Source organism: Brachionichthys hirsutus, chromosome 17 (assembly GCF_040956055.1).
Source record: "Brachionichthys hirsutus isolate HB-005 chromosome 17, CSIRO-AGI_Bhir_v1, whole genome shotgun sequence".
Taxonomy (NCBI): domain Eukaryota; kingdom Metazoa; phylum Chordata; class Actinopteri; order Lophiiformes; family Brachionichthyidae; genus Brachionichthys; species Brachionichthys hirsutus.
This window is the reverse complement of record NC_090913.1, coordinates 2,117,245-2,139,624: the sequence shown is the minus strand read 5'-3', so window position 1 is coordinate 2,139,624 and position 22,380 is coordinate 2,117,245. Positions and strand designations below refer to the sequence as shown.

At 48.7% G+C, this 22,380-nt stretch overlaps 3 protein-coding genes and 1 long non-coding RNA gene across 5 annotated transcripts in view; 1 reads left to right on the top strand and 3 right to left on the bottom strand.

Annotated features, from left to right (window-relative positions):
• Window positions 1-4,191: 4,191 nt before the first annotated feature.
• dgke (diacylglycerol kinase, epsilon) lies at window positions 4,192-8,757 on the bottom strand. Its single transcript, XM_068751147.1, has 12 exons — window positions 8,128-8,757; window positions 7,708-7,867; window positions 7,460-7,579; window positions 7,234-7,377; window positions 7,016-7,173; window positions 6,878-6,926; window positions 6,687-6,800; window positions 6,532-6,603; window positions 6,224-6,351; window positions 6,025-6,136; window positions 5,367-5,802; window positions 4,192-4,907 (listed from the first exon to the last, which is right to left on the bottom strand). The coding sequence occupies exons 1-11, from the start codon at window positions 8,577-8,579 to the stop codon at window positions 5,584-5,586; spliced, it is 1,728 nt and encodes a 575-aa protein (XP_068607248.1). The 5' UTR covers window positions 8,580-8,757; the 3' UTR covers window positions 4,192-4,907; window positions 5,367-5,583.
• A 383-nt stretch (window positions 8,758-9,140) lies between these two features.
• Window positions 9,141-11,238, top strand: LOC137907069 (uncharacterized). 2 transcript variants are annotated; one of them, XR_011105916.1, is made up of 4 exons: window positions 9,141-9,305; window positions 9,587-9,722; window positions 9,940-10,015; window positions 10,803-11,238. It is a non-coding gene; the product is annotated as an uncharacterized lncRNA (long non-coding RNA). The 2 variants fall into 2 exon arrangements; XR_011105915.1 differs by having other exon boundaries at window positions 10,704-11,238.
• A 916-nt stretch (window positions 11,239-12,154) lies between these two features.
• Window positions 12,155-14,786, bottom strand: cbx8b (chromobox homolog 8b). Its single transcript, XM_068750902.1, has 5 exons — window positions 14,592-14,786; window positions 14,437-14,480; window positions 14,244-14,309; window positions 14,080-14,146; window positions 12,155-13,620 (listed from the first exon to the last, which is right to left on the bottom strand). The coding sequence occupies exons 1-5, from the start codon at window positions 14,658-14,660 to the stop codon at window positions 12,829-12,831; spliced, it is 1,038 nt and encodes a 345-aa protein (XP_068607003.1). The 5' UTR covers window positions 14,661-14,786; the 3' UTR covers window positions 12,155-12,828.
• Window positions 14,787-18,899: 4,113 nt separating this feature from the next.
• LOC137906654 (E3 SUMO-protein ligase CBX4-like) overlaps window positions 18,900-22,380 on the bottom strand; it is a 3,956-nt gene continuing 475 nt past the window's right edge. Inside the window, 2 exon segments of the mRNA XM_068750942.1 lie at window positions 18,900-21,087; window positions 21,855-21,921. Of these exon segments, the coding sequence (XP_068607043.1) occupies window positions 19,663-21,087; window positions 21,855-21,921 (1,492 nt within the window). The 3' untranslated portion in view covers window positions 18,900-19,662.

Here is a 22,380-nt window from a genome sequence, read left to right as displayed (position 1 = left end):
CTCTCAACCGTAAAGCGGAGGCTGAGCAAGTCAAGCCTGAAGAGCTTCTCAGTCATCTTCATAGTATACTCAACATGCCTAACCCTCAGAAGTTACAGGAACTGGTGATAGTGGTGAAAGAGCTGACAGACACAGAGGAGAGGCTTAGTGAAGTGACTGATTTGATCTTTGAGAAGGCCATCTCAGAGCCCAGGTACTCTGGGCTCTATGCCAGCATGTGCCACGGCCTTATGGATTTGAATGTTTCCAACCCAGACAAGGCCGGAATTGTTGTAGAGTTCCGCACTCTTCTGCTCGATCAATGCATGAAAGAGTTTGAAAAGGTTCAACGTGAAGACGAATTTTTTGAAAAGAAAAAAGAGTTAGAGGCTGCCGAAAATGAACAAGAGCGTGCTCGCCTTAAGGTAGAGCTGGAGTCCGCTAGAAACAAGGGCCGCCACCGATCACTGGCAAACATATGTTTTATTGGTGAGCTCTTTAATGTACAAATATTGGCAGCCAAAGTCATTCACAATTGTGCTTGTGAACTACTTAAGAATCGTGATGAGGTGTCTCTAGAGTGTCTCTGCAAGCTGCTCTCAGTGACTGGAGAAACCCTGCACGTTCAGAGTGACAAACCGCAAATGGATCAGTACTTCTCCCAGATCAACAATATCATCACAGAGGGGAAAACTTCAAACAGAATCCGGTTCATGCTGGAAGATGCATTGGACCCTAAAAAGCGTAACTGTCCTAAAACTATTGAACCGATCCGCAAGGAAGCAGAAAAGGAAGAGAAGGGATACAAGGATAGTGGCAGAACGAGAATCAGCAAAGGCACCCAAGAGCCTCACAAGCCAGAAGTTAAGAATTCAGGGCCCCCAACTCTTCCTTCACTATCAAAATCTTTGAATGCAGAGAAGGTAGAAAAGAAGTCAAAGGCCACGAATGAAAACAAGCTCAGTGACTTCAAATACAAATATGAGAAAGTCATGCTGGCCATGGATGAGCTGCAGATTAAGAACAGGCAGCTGGTGGCGGCTTCTGAGCAGGCGGAGAAGGTCAGCAGGGAGATGCTCGCCAAGCAGGCGGAGCATTTCGAAGAGATCCTCGCCAACAAGGAGGAGCATTTCAAAGAGCTCCTCGCCAACAAGGAGGAGCATTTCAAAAAGATGCTCGCCAACAAGGAGGAGCATTTCAAAGAGATCCTCGCCAACAAGGAGGAGAATTTCAAAGAGATCCTCGCCAACAAGGAGGAGCATTTCAAAAAGATACTCGCCAACAAGGAGGAGCTAGCTGAAAGGAGCGAGGAGGAACAAAGAAATGAGGAGGAGCTAGCTCAAAGGAGTGAGGAGGAACAAAGAAATGAGGAGCTAGCTCAAAGGACTGAGGAGGAACAAAGAAATGAGGAGGAGCTAGCTCAAAGGAGTGAGGAGGAACAAAGAAATGAGGAGGAGCTAGCTCAAAGGAGCGAGGAGGAACAAAGAAATGAGGAGGAGCTAGCTCAAAGGAGCGAGGAGGAACAAAGAAATGAGGAGGAGCTAGCTCAAAGGAGTGAGGAGGAACAAAGAAATGAGGAGCTAGCGCAAAGGAGTGAGGAGGAACAAAGAAATGAGGAGGAGCTAGCTCAAAGGAGCGAGGAGGAACAGAGAAATAAGGAGTTCCTGAAGCAGGATGACATCCAGTCACAGAAGAAAAAGAAAAAGACAAAGCGCTGGTGGGCTCGACTATTCCAAAGCAGAAAGCAGAAATCAGCAAATCAGTGATTGAATTGTGGCCAACTTGGGACGAGGCACAAATCGCTTCCAAGGACTTTCTATGAATGGTGATGACTTCCGTGCTTCAGTCTGTCATCATTTGCAATAATCCGTACGGGGTGGGTGGCAAGCATATGAGTCTCCAGGCCAGTCATCTTCATTCGGCTTGTCACCCCAGGAGTCTGCCCCAGCAGAAGAAGAAAAGGATAACGTGCTGGTGGGCTCGACTATTCCAAAGCAGAAAGCAGAAATCAGCAAATCAGTGACTGAATTGTGGCCAACTTGGGACGAGGCACAAATCGCTTCCAAGGACTTTCTATGAATGGTGATGACTTCCGTGCTTCAGTCTGTCATCATTTGCAATAATCCGTACGGGGTGGGTGGCAAGCATATGAGTCTCCAGGCCAGTCATCTTCATTCGGCTTGTCACCCCAGGAGTCTGCCCCAGCAGAAGAAGAAAAGGATAACGTGCTGGTGGGCTCGACTATTCCAAAGCAGAAAGCAGAAATCAGCAAATCAGTGACTGAATTGTGGCCAACTTGGGACGAGGCACAAATCACTTCCAAGGACTTTCTATGAATGGTGATGACTTCCGTGCTTCAGTCTGTCATCATTTGCAAAAGGAGAAAAAGATAAATAAAGAAAAAGGGGGAGTCTGCCCCAGCCACCTCAGCTGACTCCCCCCAGCTGAGGTGCCTGAGGCAGACTCCCCCCAGCAGAAAAAGAAGAAAAAGATAAAGAAAAAAAAAGGGAGTCAGCCCCAGCCACCTCAGCTGACTCCCCCCAGTCACCCTGGTGACTGAATCTAATAAAGAATATTGATAATTTACTCTATTTCCTCGCTTCCTTAAGAAAAGGTAGCTGATGGCTACAATGCAACTTTCATACAGGTTAAAAAATATTTTTCCCCGTCAATAGACACAATGTTTTGAAACTAGATTAGGTTAGAATAGTCTTTAAGGAACTGAAACCTCAAAGCAGTTGAATGTTGTAATTTACCTCATTAGAGTTGTTATGATTTTCTCCGTTAATGACTAGTTCAAAACAAACACTGATGAAATATGTTTCAGTATTTCTTTCTCATTCATATATTGACATATATATTATACAAAAGTAATATTCCCCAGGAGTCTCAGCCTTGTGGCCTGATGAGACCGTTACAGGTATTTTCTCTGTATTGCAACTATTCTCATATCTGGAGCTAGATGGCAGTGTTGGCCAACAGATTTTTGAGCAGCTCACTTCTGCACAGTCTGTAAAATCTTTGGGAGTGAAATCTTTACAAGACCTGGAAATTCACAGCAAAAATATTCAACTTTGTCCTCTAATTCAATCATATCATCATGTAAGCTGATAACAGTTTGAAAGAACTCACTTCTATAATTTATTCTAAATAGCAAAACCAGATGTGGAAAAGTAAATCTTTGAAATCTGTGTTTGAGAGGAAGACCAGGAAGTTAAACTTTAATGGATCTCCACTTGGAAAATGGTAAATGGACTGAACATATAGCGCTTTTCCGGCGCTCAAGGCGTAATAAAGATCATTATTACTGAAAGTAATAAACGAAAAAACAATGTTATAGTGTGATGTTGACGCTAAAGTAAGCTTTAAATGAACCCTTATATGGTATTCATTTTTTTGTTACACAGGGGGTCCTGCTGGGTCTGGGACCCATTGAATTTTGGGGCATTTAATTCAACATAATCAAATCTTTATTTAAATTAAAATGCTTTATCCCAATTGCATGTAATATAAACGGTACATATGTTAAATTTGTTCTTTTTACCTTAGTAAAATCACATTTATGAATAGAAATGACACTTTTTAGATAAAATTCAACAAACTAAGAAAATCCATCATAAAACAGGCAAAACTAGAAAATAATCAGCAAATGTACAAATGAAGGACATTTTCTTATAGCCAGTGTTTTATTTGAATTTCATTAGAAATGTAACTTAACATTTACATATAACATCTGTCTGGAACAAGGGATCATGAGGGTGCACAGGATCTATGTTTTATGCACTGTCACTAGGTCTGGGTCCAGTAGACCCAAACACCCTGTATGTAATATAAATAGAGGGGGTATACATGAGCCAAGGCCAATGAATATTAGATTGAAAAAATACTTATTTGTATCATTTTTCTTAAGCTACAAACTAAAAACGGGTCCTTATAAGGGTTAAAGGACATATGATAGGGTTTTAAAGTCCAAAACATTGCCATTTCTTCATAAACCTGGTTTCATTTTAGAGTCTGCTAATAAACTAAAAACTAGAGATGGGACGTTTGACACTGAAGCGCCGGAGCCTGTCTCGCTGTATCGAAGAAGCCTGCTTGAAACACTGTTGTCGTCTGCGTACGTCACAATCAAACACAGGAAGTGAGATGTAAATATCTAAATGTGTCAGTGGTAATTATATTTCTGTGACGCATATAAAACAAACACATGGCTTCTGCAAGAAAATATTTATTTACGATAATGTCTCTGAATTCAAACCGCTGCATCGTTACATTCGCTTCCATCAAAATCCATTTTTAAACACTCGTGGAAACAGTTTTACCAAAACCAATTTTCTATTTTATTTTTAATACGGCTTTGTTTCCCTACTTTGTTGTCAATTATTTATTTATTTATTTTAATTGCCATTCGTCTTCAACGAAAGCAACATGTTCAATCAATTTATTTTGCAGGTATTTTACAGTAAGATACGGAATAAGCGAATTAAAAAAAGGCAACAAGGATATTAATACGAAGATATCTGCCACAACTAACTGGGTCTGTGTAAATACTGTTCTGTAAAGAATAAATGAATCATGAACTCTTCTAGCGAGTACACAAGTTAGCTACTAGCTAGCCATGTGCAGTTTGCACAGGGCATTATGCAACATGCACATGAGGTGTATCTGAAAGCAGCTTCTTGGTATAAAGAAGACACAGAGTACAGTACTGAACTCGAGCAATGCTAGAGTAGCTAAATTCAGTGCAACACAACACACGCACCACTAGCACATGGATGAGCTCGAGGATCAAAGACACAATAAGCTAGAGCGTGAGGAACCCTGTCCCGCCTAATGATCAGCAGACTGGCTCGAAGAAAACACCAACCAACGTTCTACACACTCTGGAATGGATGGAGCATTCAGGGCCGATCAAACATGTGAGATTCCTGAATAACAAGAAGAAGAAAAAACCACAACCCCTTGAACACATCATGCAGAGTACAGGAAAGATGGGAAATACACCGTTCAATAAACATCACATGACTAACAGGCAGAAAACCACAACAGGGGTGAGCTGAGGGCACCCAGCTATAAGCATGAGGTCTGCCCCCTGGTGGTCACGAGCAGGTAACGCACAAAAAACGAAAAATAAAATAGTATGGGACAGCCTCGTCATCGATAGAGGCAGCAACAAGAGAAGTAAACAATACTGTGATGGGGGTGTCTGGGTAATGTTATTAATCAGACAAACCGTGTAAACAGGATAAAAGAACAACAACAGGTTTAACAAGAAGGAAAAATTAAGTCACCATTGCTCCGGGTGACACACACACACACACACACACCGGTAGCGCTCGCTGTAAATACGCGATAATAAATAGGGGAGGGATCAGTGCCAAACTCACCTCCTCCTGACTGTCCCTCCTCTGGAGAGGAGCTCCCTGTGGGGGGGGGGGGGTATAAGGGGTATAAGCCTGAAGAACCGGCACCAGCCCGACAGAACCGTGGCGAGCCCCCTGACGGAATAACAATCACACAGAACACCGACGACACGATTCGTGAGACACTAGGCTGCAGAAGCAGAAGGATAAGAGGCTCGGATGGCGTGCTGGTTTGGGCGGGTCATGCCCGAGCAGAGGCCGGCCCCGGGGGTTTGGGAGAGTTGTGGGGTGTGGGGCTCTCCGTCTCGGAGGCGCTGGATTCGTCGTCGTCGTCCGTCTGCTCTGCGCTGTGGTACAGCATGAGGGTCTGGGTCTTGTGTGTGATGGTGACGGTGCAGGGCCCCTGGGCCCACGGCTCCCCGTCCACCTGCATGGGCATCGTGGAGCTCCTCAGAACCAGCTGGAGACAGAAGCAGACGACGGAGCATCGGATCGCTGACCGCTTCCAGCCACCTGAACTCATCTCCTCAATGTGCCAGATGTTCAAATCCCCAAAAAGCAGGAAGGTTAAACGTTTACGTTTGGGATGAGGGGTGAGTTTGGCGTCCTTGTGGACGCTCTGTTTGGTGAAGCTGCTAGTCAGCTAACGTCCTGCGTTCTTAAACTCCTACGCCGCTCTCACCCTGACGGTGTGGGCCTGTCCCAGTCGGATGGGATTGGCCAGCTTGACCTGGATCTGAGCGCAGTGGAAGGAGCCGAACACACCCACCACCTCCAGCAGGCCGTCGTCCAGCCTGCAGGTAAGAAATCAAACCGGGCGTCAACGCTGCTGCTCTCTGATGGGAAGGTCACAAACCCAAAATCAGGAGCCACGCCCTCACCGCGTGGGGGGGCAGGGTTCATCCCCCATACCCTCCCAGAGTCTGCAGCCTCCACCCCAGTAGCCGATGTTACAAACGATGATGCCCTCCAGGCTGGGCAGGGTCACCCGCTCCCCATCCAAATCCAGCTGGGGCAGGACGCACGCACACACACACACACACACACACACACACACGCACACACACACGGTGGGTGAAAAGATTCTTTGATCTTTAGCTGCTTCTATAAAAACTTGCTCACATGATCAACACCACATGAGCAGCGTAAACAAACAAGCAAACAGGAAGTCCACCAGAGGGTCCCGTACCTCGATCCTCTTATCCAGATCCTTACACTCCTGCACTAAACAATCTTTGGTTCCGTACAGAAAGTAAACGGCCTGAAAAAGAACGCAAAGAGGAAGTTAGACACAAACAGGAAGTGAGACACAAACAAACAAACAAGCAGACGCTCGTCTCTCACCTTGTTGATAATGCGGCTGGAGAAGAAGGACGGCGTCTTCTCGCGGTGTGCGTGGAAGTTAAGCGCCATCAGAGCATCGGGCCCGACAGAGAAATAGTTGTTCATGGACAGAACCTGAAATGGACGGGCGGGTTAGGGCGAGCCCAAAGCCCCGCCCCCACACGGCCTGGCTGACAGCACACCCGACTCACCTTTGGCTTGCGGAAGGAGATGCCCCTGGACGCCACCTGGACCTTCCACCTGATGGGAGCGCAGACCAGGAGAGGAAATGTTGTGATCGTTTTATTACTCAGCGTCCCACACGCGGACACAACGCACCCCCCCCCCACCTGTCCATCTTGACGACCTCTGCATCCAGGATGTTACGGAGAACCTGTTCCACGGGGATCTCTCCGGCGTACCCTGCACCCCAGCCTAGCGTGTTGGAAAGGTCGTTCCCTGTGCCGAGGGGCACGACGGTCACCCGTGGGACGAACTGGTCCTGGCCCTGATATCAGAGCGGCGGGACGGTTACGGGCTTCACACGAACAAGGACAAAGAGTTTCACCTTCAGCTTCATGGCGTCGATGGCGTCCAGCACCCAGCCCACGGTGCCGTCACCCCCACACACCAGCACCCGGACGCTGCCGGGGGGCAACAGGGTGCACAGCTGGAGGGCTTTGGAGGGAGTCAACTCGGAAAGGTCAAACACCTGGAGGGGAAACGAGACGGGCCCGAGTTGCCGAAAGAGCGAAAGAGGCCCGGAGAAAAGGCCCGGTCCGGTCCAGGCTGACCTGCACAGGATTCAGAAGGGTGCGGAACTCTCCCAGGAGAGCCTCCCCCATGTTGTTACCGCTCCGCGTGTTAGCCAGCACCAGAACCGGAGTCCAGCTGGAGCCGCAGGAAGCCGCCAGCTGCAGAAGCAGCACGCATGCACGCAGGCACGCACACACACACACACACACACACACAGCTCTCAACAAGCTGCGCTGACATTTCACCGTGAGCCCACAGCCGCTCGCCACGGCCCCGTGTTCGGCACCTTGCTGTACTCCTCGCCGTGTCCGCGCCGGAGCTTGTTGACGAGGTGGAGGTAGTGAGGCGGGATGATGAGGTCGCGGAACTCGCCCAGGTCGCAGCGACCCGCATCCTCCTGCGCGCCCATGCAGTCGTCGTGCACCGTGGTCTGACACCACACACACCTGAAGAGCGGGGCGTGTGAGGTTATACCTGAACAGCAGCACAATTAAACTGGAATGACGTCATAGCGCGTTATGAGGGGTAAACCTCGGATGCTTTAACCGAACCTGCGTCTTTTTATTATTATTATTTGTTGAAATTATGCACTTTAATTGTTTACAGGTGCGTCAGTGCGCGTGAATAAACAACAACGTTTGCGATCTTTGCGAGCAGCAAAACTGCGTCTTTTACGCACAGACCAGCTGCCCCCGGCGCGCCCTACCTGAAGTCGCACAGCTTGGGCTGGGTTCCGCACTGCTGCGTGCACACCGCGCAGTAGCTGGCGAGGGGGACGTTCCCGCGGAGCCAGCGATGCGCCGCGGCTCCGTCGAGGTTGGACGGGGCCATGATCTCCTTGCACGGCAGGCTCCGGTCGGCCCGGCGCAGGCACCGCTCGTCGGCGCACACGCCGCAGCAGTCGCAGAACGCGCCTTGCAGGATGTGCTGCGCGCACACGCAGCAGTAGGTGGGCTTGCTGAACAGGTCCGTGCAGCGCCAGCCGTGCGTGCTCTTGCGGAAGAAATCCTTCATGTGCGTTTTGCGCTTGGAGCGCTGCGCGCTGCACCACAGCGTGATGACGACCGGGACGATGACGGCCAACGAGGTCCAGAAAAGAAGCGTCCACTCCTCCCGGGAGCCGCAGTCGTCCTGCGCCTCGTCTCCTCCCTTACACATCGCGGCCGGACGTGATGGCGACGCTAATGAGCGGAAACCGGGACGGAGCCGCGGCCGGACGAGGGCCGCGCGTGATCCGCGACACGCATGTCCCACGGCTTCGGAGTCCGAGCGTCTCAACAAGGAGGAAACGACGTGACGTCAGCCAATGAGCGACGCCGCTATCAGAGAGTGTTCCGGCGTCAAGATAATTCACTTCCCCAACATGGAAATGGCGCATGCGCAAAGACGAGGCTCGCGTTTGTACGTTTGGTGGAACATTTCTGTTGTTTAAACCGCTTTACTGAGGAGAAAGTGTTTTCTTACTCTTTTATTTCATTTATTTTCCCTGTTCTTTGACATTTTGTGTAAATGAATTTCTTTAAACGAGTCGCAGTAAATCCTTCCTGCTCTAATATGCTGTAAGTGTGAGGAGTCTTCATCAGACGGGCGCGCATCGTCATCCTCAGTAGTCATCATGAAGGATAAGTTCCTTCCCTTTGAACCCACGGACTTCCACCAATTGTCGCGTGACTGAAATTACGTATTTCCTGTTTTTCTGACGACGTGAAAGCCAGCAGGATAAAAAATGGACGTTATTTTTCACTTCTGAGCGCCTGACCCGGTGCGTCATAGCGCGCATGCGCGGCGACACATCAATGCCTTGCGAGCGGTCGGCGCTTTTTATTAGTGCGCACTCACGGGCTCGTGCCCGCGATGCCCAGGGTGAAACGGGCCGCAAGAGGGGTAAGCTAAAGCGATGACGCACGATGACGTGCGTCACACGCGATGATTTAACCCTCTGGGGTCAGAGGGCATTTCATCACTTCTTAAAGTCAACTTGTCAGGAAGACAAAATTTGTGAAGGTGTTAGGAGATCATTTACCAGCTCTCCTGAAATGTTGAACTCTGATTTTGAAAATGCTATTTTTAGAATCGACATCATCATCATCATCTGCCCAGTGGACAGTTATTTGCTGTGCTTCTGTTTCCCCCTCCTCTGTCGTTTTGCTGTACTAATATTTCAGTAACTTGAGCAGCCATACATGCAGCATCTCTGTGACGTTCAGGAGGAGGGTTCCCTGCCTGCAGGGGTCACGTGGCGCGTGGGCCAGGAGGATGAAGCAAGGATGAGCAACAACGGCTCACCAGCAGCATTCAGTGGTGAGCTGTTTTCCCACCGATCAGCCAATCCTAAAACCTGTTAGGTCCATAAGAAACACGCCCTTCAGGTCAGGAGCAGGCATCCTGAGGGAACTGCGTCTTCTTCGCCAGGACGTATTCCTTGTGCCGCTTGTCAACGCCGTGGATTCTTCTTTTACTCCGGCGCCAGCAGGTTCATCAGGTGTGCCAGTAAAAATGTCTCTTTTCTCTCCTTCAGATGCCGAGCCCATCATCAAGGAGAGCTGAGCGAAGCAGCAAGAGGAAGGATCGACCGCTGAAGGCCGGCCATGAGGGTGAGCTTTACGCAGCGCCAAGATCACAGAACACAGATCACAGTCCCTGTGGTCCATTTATTTTAAGATCAATAGTTCCTCGTCTGAAGCATCCATTATTAGTGCTCTATTGACATGAATAACTCTGGAAGCATCCATTATTAGTGCTCTATTAACATGAATAACTCTGGAAGCATCCATTATTAGCGCTCTATTAACATGAATAACTCTGGAAGCATCCATTATTAGCGCTCTATTAACATGAATAACTCTGGAAGCATCCATTGCAGGATTAAAACACATTGGGTTGATGATGGCAGGTTTAAAAAAACACACAAATAAAAAACGTAACTCCTGCATTACAACTGAGTAATAGAATGGTTAGTGTCGACATGAGGAATTAAAGCCACATGACAGTTAACAAATAATAACAGTAGTATGTAAATATAAAATATATATATATAAAATGAAATAAAAAACGATGTTGTTTGAGATCTTGTGACAGACTCAGCTTCATCGTTGATCATTCCAGTTTGGTCCACAGGTGTAAGCAGCATTTCACTCAAAAATGAATAAATATAGTAAAGATCTGTCCTTATGCAATTTGAATGCCAGGATTTTAAAGTAGGGCCTGCTTTAAAAATTAAAGTTGTGCTATTTCTAAAACCGTTTTCTGACAGTCATCTTGGTCCATTTGGGTTCTTCATAGGTTTGACTGCTTCCATTCATCAGAACAGGTCTCTTCCCTGTGCTCTTTAGTGTGGGTGACGAAGTGCATCCATCTTCATCAGCTTCTGTCCCTCCCCAGGAGCATCTGCTCCACATGCAGGCTCTGGAGTCTGGACCAGCGAGCCCAGGAGACCAACCTGCAATGGCTGAACCCACACTGACAGCCCGTCTGATGGCGGTGATGACAGAGGCCGTGCACGTCTCAGCTTCCGCTTCAAACCATAAATTGTGTTTCCATATTTGCAAAAACAGGAAACAATCATTAAATATTACTGTTGGAAATGTCACTGCATCATCATCGCTGGTCTATTCCCAACAGCAGGCGACATGCACGATGCTTCCGTGTCTGTACTCGTCTGTCCTGAAACAAGGAAAGCCCTGGAAGAATGAAAAGATGGAAACTCTCTCTCTCTCCCCCCCCCCTCTCTCTCCTGATTTATGGAGGCTGCTGAAGGAATGGTCATGCGTTTAGTGTTATTTGTGTATCATAGTGAAATGTAGTAATCCCAAATAAACTCTACATTCTTTTGTCAGTTCTGGGGAATAATGGCTGAGTTCAACCACCATGAGAGGAGGGACACACGCGCACGTATTCACAGACGCACACGCACACACACACCTTATTATTTATATCAGTTCAAGAGGCTTTGAGCGTCTTTTGTCGCCTGATGAAGGAGAGCAGCTCGAGCCACCTCCGCACAAACAGGGCGGAGGTTCGGAGGTTCGGAGGTGCCCTTTGGCAGCGACGACCGGCAGGATGTCGAGATAATGAAAGGCCCGGCTGCGCGCACCGGCCTCGTTCCTTCCTTAAACCCATCGGAACCGCCGGCCATTCCCATTAGGCCGACTGAACGGAACTCTAAATGCGTGGGTCGTGTGTCGGGTTACAGGCCTACATTTAAAATGACAGCTTTTTTCCGAGTCCAATCGAACACAAACGCGCGCCGCTGAGGCCTGAAAGCGGCGCGTTTTACTGTCGGTAGGAGGACGGCTCAAGCTGCGTTCGTGTTTCAGTCCAAGCCCGAGGCCTCGTCCCTCCTCTCCGGGTTTAGGACATCCTCTGTCGGAAAAACAAAAAACGCGTTTAACCCCGCATTGCCTTTAACATAAAACAAAACACGCAATAAACTAGAAAACAGCCGTGGACGCTTGCGCCCGCTTCAGAGTGGATTATTCCGTTTACCCGTTAATGCATCTCCTTCAAAGATTTAAAATAATCATAATAATGCGTTGGTTTTACGTTAAATTATTCATTCATTCACCACAGACTCGGCGCTGGGGAGGACTGGCAGAAGCCATCGGCCCTCCTGCACAAGGAGGCAATGTGGGCCAAGGAGGACACGACGACAGTGGGGACATGTCCATGTCCATGCGGGACAACCACCGCAGCCCCTCCAAGGACAAAAATACACGGCAGAAACGAAATCGGAAAAATTCAAATTATTTATTGAAAAGCGTCTAAAAGGCAAATTGACAAAACTCTTTTTTATTTTTTTTATTATTATTACATTAAAGCTTCAGGAACGTTTTCTATGAAAATGTAAAGTAGACTTTTTGTTAACGGTAAAGCGTTGTTAAAGCTCACAGGGGTTCATTTATTTATCTTATTTCAAAAGTTAGACATTTACATGCTCGGTCTCTGGACACAACACAAACGGATTATTTCATAATACTTTTGAATTCAAAGTGCTTGAGATTATATATATATATATATATATATTAACCCTGTTGAATTGAACAGTCTATTCGGTCAAATTGGTTCAAATTAAACAGACATCCTAAAATTACAGACAGAACTTAATCTCTCAGATTATAGGATGGAAAATGGGTGAAAAAAAACTCACTTAGAAACTCTTAGAATTCAAACGCTCTGTACAGAAATAGCTGCTGCAAAGGAAATGCGTTCGACCAACGCAACTTACGAAATAGACTCCATTTGATTTAGTCAATGCATATCAAACTCTTATATATATATTTATATATACATATGTGCACATAATGTAATTTGCTTTTATACATTACATACAAACACCTCTTTGTCTAATAAGCACACTCTAAAGTTCAAACGATCTGATCCAATCCAGGCGAAGCGAAGAAGCCGGCGATCATCTCTTGTCTTTGAAGAAGCCTTTCCAGCTGCTGCTCTCCTTGATGGTGACGGTCAGGAAGTTGGTGGTCACGTCCGTCACCAGGACCTCGTCCACGTCGCCGAGGGACGGCCTCCATCTCACCTCGTCCAAGTCCACGTCGAGCCTGGGCGGGGACAGCCTGTCCAGGAAGTAGGGCTTCTCCGTCCGTGGGAGTCCAACGGGGACACTCGGGCCCGCTTCGGACTGCGGCGTGAAGCGAGGCGGCGCCGCGCCCCGAGTCCTGTGCGCGTCCTCGCCTGCTCCGATCGGGTGCGGCCTGCGGTCCGAGTGTTGCCTGCTTCCTCGCTGATGATGATGATGATGGTGTTGGTGCTTGCGACTGTGGCCGTAGAGCTCTGGGTACCTGTGGGACACTTTGACCGGCCTCATCTCCTCCCTCCCGTGGAGCCCAGTCAGTTTGTGAGGGATGTGGCCCCCCTGCTCCTCAGCGCTCCTCTGCTGAGGCCCCGACCCCCCAGCGCTGCAGCCGCCGTCCTGGAAGCGGGGCTTGGGCTTCGGGCCTCTCCTTTTGGGTACGCGGATGAGACATGCTGGACCGGGCCGCTGGACGCACAGCTCCGACCGTCGGACGTGCACGCCTTCGCCGCGGTTGACAGCACTGGGGGGGAAGATGGTGGGGACAACAGCTCTCAGACCCTCCCTGGCCCGGGGGGGGGCGACCGGTTCTGGTGCCGGGTAGGTGGCGCGCGTCCCTCGGGCCGCCTCGCTCCTGAACTCGTAGGATTTGCCTTTAACTTTAGCCTGAGCCTTTGCAAAGGAGAGAAAAGGAGAGAGAAGATAAACAGAAAATAAAAGTATCCGTTCTTCTTTGATTTGTGTGTTTCATTATTTAAGTGTGTGTGTTGTTCACACCTGTGAGGTGCGTTCAGGGGACACTCTGAATGTTAAACTAGTGTCAAACTAAGAAGACTAATACTTCGGGATTAACCGTCGGTCATTGCGCACATTTCACGCTTCGTTCTCCTGCATGCCAGATTAAAAAACAAAAAAAAAACGCGAGATTTTTTTTAACCTGAATATTTCTTTTTATAATTTTTTTTTTAGATCCTCGTTTCAATGAAATAACGTTGTGTATAATCTGTGAACGCACACCCACCGACTGCTTTAAAATATGCATAATTAGCACGGATTAAACCTGAAACGCGATTTAAAAGCGAAGAAACGGGAACATGCATCCAGTACATCAAAGAAGCTTCCGAGCGGTACCTTGAGCAGGAACGTCTTGGGCTTCGGTCCTCTCTTTTTGGGCCCGTACAGCTCCCGTTCCCGTTCCCTGCGGACAGACAGGCGGAGTGTCACCGGAGCGAAGTCTTTACCGGGCGTGTTACGGTTCGGTTCGGTGAGTCGAGGCCAGACGACGCGGCTCTTACCTCTGCTCGAAAGCAGCGAACAGGCGTGAGTCCAGAATGTTCTCCTCCGGTTCCCAGGTGCTGTACCTGCGGAGCGGGACATTAGGTGAGATTAGCCCGCTGCCTCGCTAGCTTTGCGGGGCTAACGACTTCCATAGCCGAGGCGGCGGAGACGCGACAGCCGCGGGCAGCGAACGCGTAACAGGCGACTTACTTTGGGGACCAGCCCTTCCATTTCACAAGGTACTCGATCCGACCCTGCGCGCCACCAGAAACAAACACACGCCGTTAGCTTGCGGGGGCAGCAGAAGCGTAAACGAGCTGCTTGATGCCGCGGGAGGAAACAACCCCGCGGGCCGTACGGCCTACCTTCCTGATCCTGCGTTTGATGATCGACTCGGCGGCGAACACCCTCTCCCCGACGGCGGACAGCTCCATGTTTCCTCCAGTGCTACCGACAGCTAGCCCGCTGCTCGCTAACGCTAGCAGAGCAGATCCCAGCCACTCTGAATTCCCGACAGACCATAATACTACCCGAACAGAATGTACGTCAGTGCGATTTCTCTCCCCCCCCCCCCCCCCGTTGCTAGGAAACCGCAGACGGTGGAACCTTTACGAGGACGCCCATTGGTCCGGTCGTTGCCACGTGATCGGGTTGCTAAGTGAGGGGAGGAGCATGAGGAGCACGCGCCTGTGTGAATTCTCTCGGAGGGGGAAATGGGGCCCCGCCCCTCCCCGCGCGACGGGTGAATCATTTCGCGCAACTTTTGAGAGGAAATTCAAAAACGCACGCGGCGTGACAGCAGGTGGATACCCGGAAACGGGGGCGTTTCATTTGCGCAACAACGCGGGAAACAGAAGCCGGGAGGAACATTTCGTTCGGTTCGGTCCAGTGAAGTAGTTTATGGCTATAGACGTGTTATTATGGGCCGGTGTACACGCACGCGCGCTGTGACCGCGTATGGGAAACCGTTTCAAGTGGCATTTGGTTTTATTCGCCGGTTCAGGCGCGCTTCCGTTTTATTTTATCCATGCAACATTTAAGCGTCATTTAAAATTGAAATCTACATTTACCCCAAGGTTAAAATGAATGAATCGACTAAAGGGACAGTCCGCGGGTTTTCTGTCAATCCCCATCGGGAGAGGCGTTGAAGGCCCTTCGTTTATAATCTGTCAGAAAAACGAAACTTTTATCATGATCTAAAATAAAACAAGAGAACACCATGATGCGCGTTGACAGCTGGGACCGGTCGGCTTCCGTATTTAAACTCCCCGCGTGACGTAACGCGTTCGCCCCGCCGTCACCGCACAGCTAATAAAACACAAAAGCATCAAAGCCTTCAACAACTCTTTAGTGTTGTCAAATGACGTCATGCTACGCCTATTATTTTTAATACACAAAAATGTAAAGAATACAATGAAATAAAATCGTACACCCTAATCCCAAGGTAAAGTGTAAAATATGTTGATCTGAATAAAATCACTGTTTTGATCGGATTATAATCCGATCATGTCAATTTATTTCCTATAAAAAATAAGGAGACATATAAAAACTGTTGCGGCTGAATAAATATTGACTATAGAGGCGACGATAATTAATAGTAATAATTGTAATTGTAATAAAGGGCGGGAATAATGATTTTTATTATTTTATTATTATTGTGATAATGTGTGGAATAGGTTTAGGTCATAATGAAGATAAACGGACATTAATTTGATTTTAAACTATTTAAAGCGAGTGAGAAAAAAACAATTTTTCTATTAAGATAGTCCTAAATGTTCATTCTTCTATTACCTTCTATTGAAATTAATAAAACAAATACATTTTACGTCCAGAAAATCACACAGAAGCCGTTTTCCGTCTCTCCGCTGTGTGGAATGTTCTGGATTTTATATCATTTAACGCCGTTGCGTCATTTTAAATCAAACGGCTTCATGTTTTTAATTTGGATGATGAGATTAAATATGTTGACTTGTATTTCTTAAGAACCAATTCAGTGAAATAAAAGTTAATAACCGGCGCAGAAAGAGAACAACCGACGGGAGTCCCGGGACTCAAACACACAACGTCTGTTGCGTTGATCCGTTAAAGGTCACGACAATTCCCAGGAATACTGCCTTTATTGGACCTTTGTTAGCTCCAATCCCAAACATTCCATCCCAGAGGAAAATTGTTTTGCCCAGGATTTTTAAGCAAATTCCAAACTGCGCGACGCAGCTGTGGATTTAATTTTAAGCGTAAATATTCGATGGAAATAAATTGTTTCCAAACATAACAGTTCGTTGCTAATAAAATAAAAAAAACACCCCGACCTGTTTAGGCAGCAAATCTTGGCCCCAGAAGAAATGACTCTGCGCGCCCTGCACAGTTTATTCTTTTATTTCATGAATCCGAATAACGGTGGATAAATCTGGTTAAATTAGTGATTTCTAAGGATGTGATTTAGAATGAAATGAATTATCTTTGATTCTAGCGGAACGGGGCCGTAGAGAACCGGGGGGCAGCGTGTCCGGTTGCCTCCGGTTGGAGGACTATACTTATTTTCTTGTCTTTCCTGTCCACTCGGCTGAGACAGAAAGGGAAGACGACGCGCACACCTTGCAGTCTGGATGCGATTGGTCTCGGCGCGCCTGCAGTGCAGCAGCGCTGCCGCCGATAACACACCATTGGTTGGCTTGTATCCGGGCAAGACGCTGTGCATGCGCATGCACGGACGGGAAAGCCCGAGCAGATACCACAAAGGCAGTGATATGGAAAGAGGAAAAATACGAGCCTCGACCCCAGAGGACCATGAACAGATTCTCCTCGTGAGAGGCGGGATCATCAGGAAACAGAGACATGAATACGATGCGGATTTAATTTACTTACAAGCGGTGCATCTAATAAGAAGACGGGGCAGTTTTATCTTTATAGGGGGCAATTATGCTTTTGTTCCCGTCCCTTGGCCAGTCCATAATCGCGTCGCGTTATCGAAGCGGTTCTGTGACGTGGGAGAATGAACGGACCCGTCCAGATTCCAGAGTCCGTTCTACGGGCTCATAAACGCGCACCCGGTCGTGGGGCTGGTGTGGCGTGGGGATCTGACAGTGGGCCTGCGTGGGGGGTTTGTTCCAGATATCCTGACATGATTTATTTTTCGTTTCTAAATTCGTTTTCACAAATTAAATGAGTTGCTATAGTTCATGGGGTTCTCTCTTTGTTCTCTCCGGGTTCTCTCTAGGTTCTTTCCGGGTTCTCTCTGGGTTCTCTCCGGGTTCTCTCTGGGTTCTTTCTGGGTTCTCTCTGGGTTCTCTCCGGGTTCTCTCTATGTTCTTTCCGGGTTCTCTCTGGGTTCTTTCGGGGTTCTCTCTGGGTTCTCTCTGGGTTCTCCGGGTTCCTCCCACCACCTAAAACATGCAACGTATAGGTCCAGGTCTGATTGTAAATGAGAATAACTAACCTGGTTAAATAGAGAGAGAGACCTTGTGCTCCACATGGATGGAAGACGCGTTTGGCTCGGAATTGACTTCACTTCCACGTGATTCCGAATCATACCGCAGCGCATGCCTTTCCTTTTTATCTCCTGAAATCCACGGTCCCAGCCCGCCGAAGGCCTGACTCGGTCACGCGTGACCCGTAAGATAAGAGGAATCCAACAGGGTGGATCGCCAGAAGTGCTTCTTTCACGATTTTACGCGCCTCTTGATTTATTTTATAATAAAGCTTTCACAACTAACTGCTTCTGTTTTTGTTTTCTAATCAAACAAGACATCTGATGGCCACTAATGAAATAAAATAACGTGTCCTTATAAACCCCGCGGAGAATCTCTCGCTGCTGACTGATTGGACTAAATCCAGAAGAGGATATTTTTCGGCTGCTGCAGCTGCAGCGGAGAAGAAAGGGGACAGCCATTTTCTGTTTCCTCACATTTACGCGCAGAGTATAGAAAACATTTTTATTGGTGCGGTGCAGCCGAGGAAATGGTCGGGACGTAAACCAACGTTTGAGCCATGCAGGAAAGGAGGATACGAGACCGGGGGGGGGGGGGGGGGGGGGGGGGGGGGTAGCCAGGAGATGACGCAGATCATCCCCTCATCGTTTTAAAGCGCCCTCCGGCTGAGGGACGGGAACTGTGCGTGGAAACACGAAAGATGGAAATAAAAGCACGCACCCTCCCTGTAATTAAAGCGTCCGCGCAAAGACATAATCTTCATCATCTTCGTCTCTCAGGAAGAACCGTGCGGGACAGGAACAGCCGTCACGTCACAGGAGCGGGGATCGGAATAAACCCTCCGCGGGGACGCGCGAGTTGGCCCAGCCGTGACGCGGCGGCGGACAGACGCGACAGCAACGAATGACTTTCACGCGCTCCCCGCGTTCGTTCATAATTCAGAGCCTGTTCTGAGGAGCGGATCTCGGTGCGTCAGAGGTTCAGTCGGTTTGACGTTTTAACGAACGCCACTGTGCTCCTGACCTGCAGGCGCGTTAATCCGGGCCGAGTATGAAAATAAACCAACAGGTCCTACAATAATCCTCACGCCCCGCAACCCACACGCACACGTACGCGCGCGCACACCCGCAAGTCCACACTTGGAAACTTCTGAGGCGACCACTGCTGCGCCTTCTTCTTGAAATCTTTATTTCTCAAGATCACGTGATCGGACAGCAACAAAATAAAATTGCACACAAGTCCACAAATCATCTGCAAACAATTTTATTATTGCAAAATGTTTCGGTGAAAGCTTACTTTTTTCTTTTGAGTCTGCACAAAAATGCTCAAAAGTGCGCGTCAGGTCAGAGTTCTCACAGGAAGGTTTAACGCGCCTCAGGGCGCAAAGTGCTGAAGGTAGAGTTGGGGGGGGGGGGGGGGGGGCATGTATGAGTATGACGCAAGGGGCAGACCTGATGATGACGAGGTGTTTTCACCATTAATTCCCCACGCAGTTACAGAATTTATTCAAGCTGTCGACCGCACACCAGCCACCATGTCAGGGTGTGATTCACACAGAGAAAGAAATAATAGATAAGCTCTAATTTAAATTAAACAGACTATTTTACTTCAAACATTTCAAAACAGTTTTTTTTTGACAGGTATATGCTTCGTTTTTCTTCATCTCCCGGCCCCTTCCGTTAAAGCAGCGCATCCACGTTTAAATCCGACTGTTCACACGTATTCCAACACAACTTCTCTTCCTTCCAGTCCAACTCTGAGCTGAGTGTGTGATCCAATCACATCCACAGAAAATCAGGAGGATTCACAGGAGTCAGGGGCAATATTTAACAGACTTTCTATAGAAATCAGATACTGCATGTGATCAAGACTAAAGATATGTAAATAACGCTCTTTGTTTTAACCCCAACTTGACCATGAAAACAACATCAAGGGTCCGTTTGTACATTCAAGCGTCCGAAGCCGCTAATAAATCTGAAGTGCATGTATACGACACAGGAGGTCCCAGCTACGCGGCTACGTATTCCTTAAACGTGACCGTGAGGCAGTTCGTCGTGATGTCTGTGATCACGATATTCCCAAGGAAAGGCTGAAACGAAGGAAACATTTCCTCTTCTCTCCTCTCACAGCGGGAAACGGACAACGAATCCACTTTGTCCTCCTCTGGAGTCTTTCGCGTTTCACGCCGGGTGTCCGTCTGCGACTCCATTTGTGCGTCTGCTTCTTCTTCTTGCGTGCGTGTTTCAGCTTGTGCTGCAGTTTCAGCTTGTGTGTGTGTTTCAGGTCTGGACTTCAGAATGCTCAGGTCAATCGGTTCGTCCTGCTCCGCATGCAGACAGTCCTGCAGTCCGGCGTGACCCGGGTGTTGGGTGCGTGGGGATGCCGTGGTGGGGCCACTGGTACTCCTGAAGCTCAAAAACCTCTTACTACCCCCAAGCTCCTCGCCGTCTGTGTTGGAGAAGTGTCGCTTTAGTCCTTGAGGTCCACCCGGGTTCCCTCTTTTGTCCAATGGGGAGGACGCCGCCCTGTCCAAAGGCACGGAAAGCAGATTAGGCTTGGTCGTCAATTGTAAAGTCTGATCCTCCCGAAGCTGCCCCCGACCCCTGACCTCGGCATGTTTATGATGTTCCGGCTTCATTTTGGGGGTCTGTTCCTTTTCTTTGAGGCAAGCGCCATTTAACCCGGAACTGGGACCAGTCGGCCGGTCTTTGGAGTTCTTTGTAAATCCATTCATGAGACCGAGCTTCTTGACGAGCCTCATCTTCTCGAGGTGTTTCTCAGCGCCGCCGTCGGCGCCTGGCAGCGACTTCTCCGCCCGCTCAGAATCGGCGCTTTCAAGCTTAGCCACTTTCATCCCGTTTTCCATGTATTTGCTCATGACGATAACGATCCTCCCGTTCTTGTTTTTGTTCTTCACAATCTTTAGCTTGCTGTTGCCGACGCCGCTGAACTGCGGCGACGCAACCTCTTTCGGTTCGACCCGCTCCGGTTCTTTGTGACACCCGAGGTCCGCTGGGAGCTTCTTTAGCTCCATGGTGATATCCTTGACTTTGGTCAGACAGCCCGAGTCTTTGTCCCGGACCCACTTTTGCTGCAACACGGGGGGGAGGTTGTAGCCCTTCTTCGCCAGCTCTGGAGCTTTCACCTCATGGGGTTGAGGGTATGGGGGATCGTGCACCTTGAGGTCCGGCTGGTACTGGTGGTGCTTCCTGCTGTTGAGCTGGTAGTAGAACGTCTTGCCGTTGCCCGGCGGCTCGGACTCACGCTCCCCGCATGGCGGCTGGTACTGGTGGTGCTTCTTGCTGTTCAGCTGGTATTGCTGGCCCTGGGGACAAATCGCATGGATAGGACTGGTCTTCTGACACTGGTCCTCATCGGGGGATGCTTCCTGAAGGTCTGCCAGGATGCTGGATCTCTTTGCAAAGGAAGGAACCTGGAAGAGCAGAAAGAAACCTGCATAAGTGCAAACTGACGCGACAAACGCAGCGACGAGGACGTTTAAGCAAGCATGTTAAAAAAAAAAGAACATCCTTTCTACCATGTCTGCTTTAGACACGTTCATTGGAGGCCTGAGCTGCACTGTAGAAACCGTGTGAGAGGGTTCGCCTGAGGCCCCAGCGAGCACACCGTTTATTTCAGGGGCCTTCGCCCGCGTTCACCCGGACTGCAGCCCTTTCAGACGCCGACCTCGTCTTGAGAGTGACATTTTAAAAGTGCGGCTGTGACCTCAGCCCGGAGGAATGCCAGCGTCCCGTCATTGACTTTATCCCGCGTTACCGCCAACGCAGGAACAAGACCCTTCTCTGAGGGGTTCCCACGGCCTTTGGGCCGGTGATTGATGCGGCAAATGTACGAATCCAAGAGCCACAACTGTTACGTGAATTTATCGAGGGATCTTGTTCGTGGTAAATTTCTCAAGCGCGACACAATTAAATGGAAACTCCGTGACTTAGCATAGTGAGGCAGGTGACCCAGATAGGCGAGGCCTTCTGTGGCTCCGAACAATACCCCTCAGCTGCATTATGGGAAATGCAGGCTATAGAAATTCCAGCTTTGGACAGTGTAAATTTAAATACCTGAAACGTTTATTTATTCCTATAATTTGGAGGGGAAGTTATTTACTGTAAATGAAGCATATCTAGAAATGCTTCTTCTTCTCGATTGATTGAACCAGAAGAGCAATCATTTTTTTGTCTTCACCTGAACCAGAAGGGGCTTCGGCTTGGGCCCTCTCTTCCGATACCCCGTCAGCTGCTCTTGACGTTCTCTGTGGGACAGGAAGGAAGCAGCCAATCAGTTTATCTGACAGAAATGAGAAGCTGTTGCACGGCAACACAACGTCCTGCTCGGTCTCGATTAGAAAACACGAAACCCACATTACAGGATGGAGTCAGATGAAAACAGATTTAAAGTGGCTCCTTCCACGCCTAAATAAAAGCTGCAGTGACTAAATCCACATTAAAAGCTCTCCGCCGTCTCCACGCTCGTCTCTCCGAGGCAGTAACTCAACACCTCCGGCAGAAGTGATGTCACTCCCTCCCCTCACATCGAATTACAACGACGACTCGGTGTGTTTTCAGAGCCCGACATTCAGACGGGTCGGCTCCCCAAGAGACCAGCAATTAGTTTCAATAAATCTCTCCAATTTAGAGTTCGAGATGTAATTATAAAACAGATGCAGAGTGATGTCGATGTCCGGCTCCAACAATTAACAGCCAGGCTGCCG

What these genes read in the sequence shown, in the direction of transcription:
- cbx8b (XM_068750902.1), bottom strand. Translation starts at nt 14,660, where the DNA reads ATGGAGCTGTCCGCCGTCGGGGAGAGGGTGTTCGCCGCCGAGTCGATC. An exon ending in TTCGCTGCTTTCGAGCAGAG is followed by an intron (nt 14,147 to 14,243) that starts GTAAGAGCCGCG and finishes GTCTGTCCGCAG; the next exon opens with GGAACGGGAACGGGAGCTGT. An exon ending in CCAAGACGTTCCTGCTCAAG is followed by an intron (nt 13,621 to 14,079) that starts GTACCGCTCGGA and finishes TCCTTTGCAAAG; the next exon opens with GCTCAGGCTAAAGTTAAAGG.
- dgke (XM_068751147.1), bottom strand. Translation starts at nt 8,579, where the DNA reads ATGTGTAAGGGAGGAGACGAGGCGCAGGACGACTGCGGCTCCCGGGAG. An exon ending in TCTCCTTCCGCAAGCCAAAG is followed by an intron (nt 6,801 to 6,877) that starts GTGAGTCGGGTG and finishes CGTCCATTTCAG; the next exon opens with GTTCTGTCCATGAACAACTA. An exon ending in GACAGGCCCACACCGTCAGG is followed by an intron (nt 5,803 to 6,024) that starts GTGAGAGCGGCG and finishes TTCTGTCTCCAG; the next exon opens with CTGGTTCTGAGGAGCTCCAC.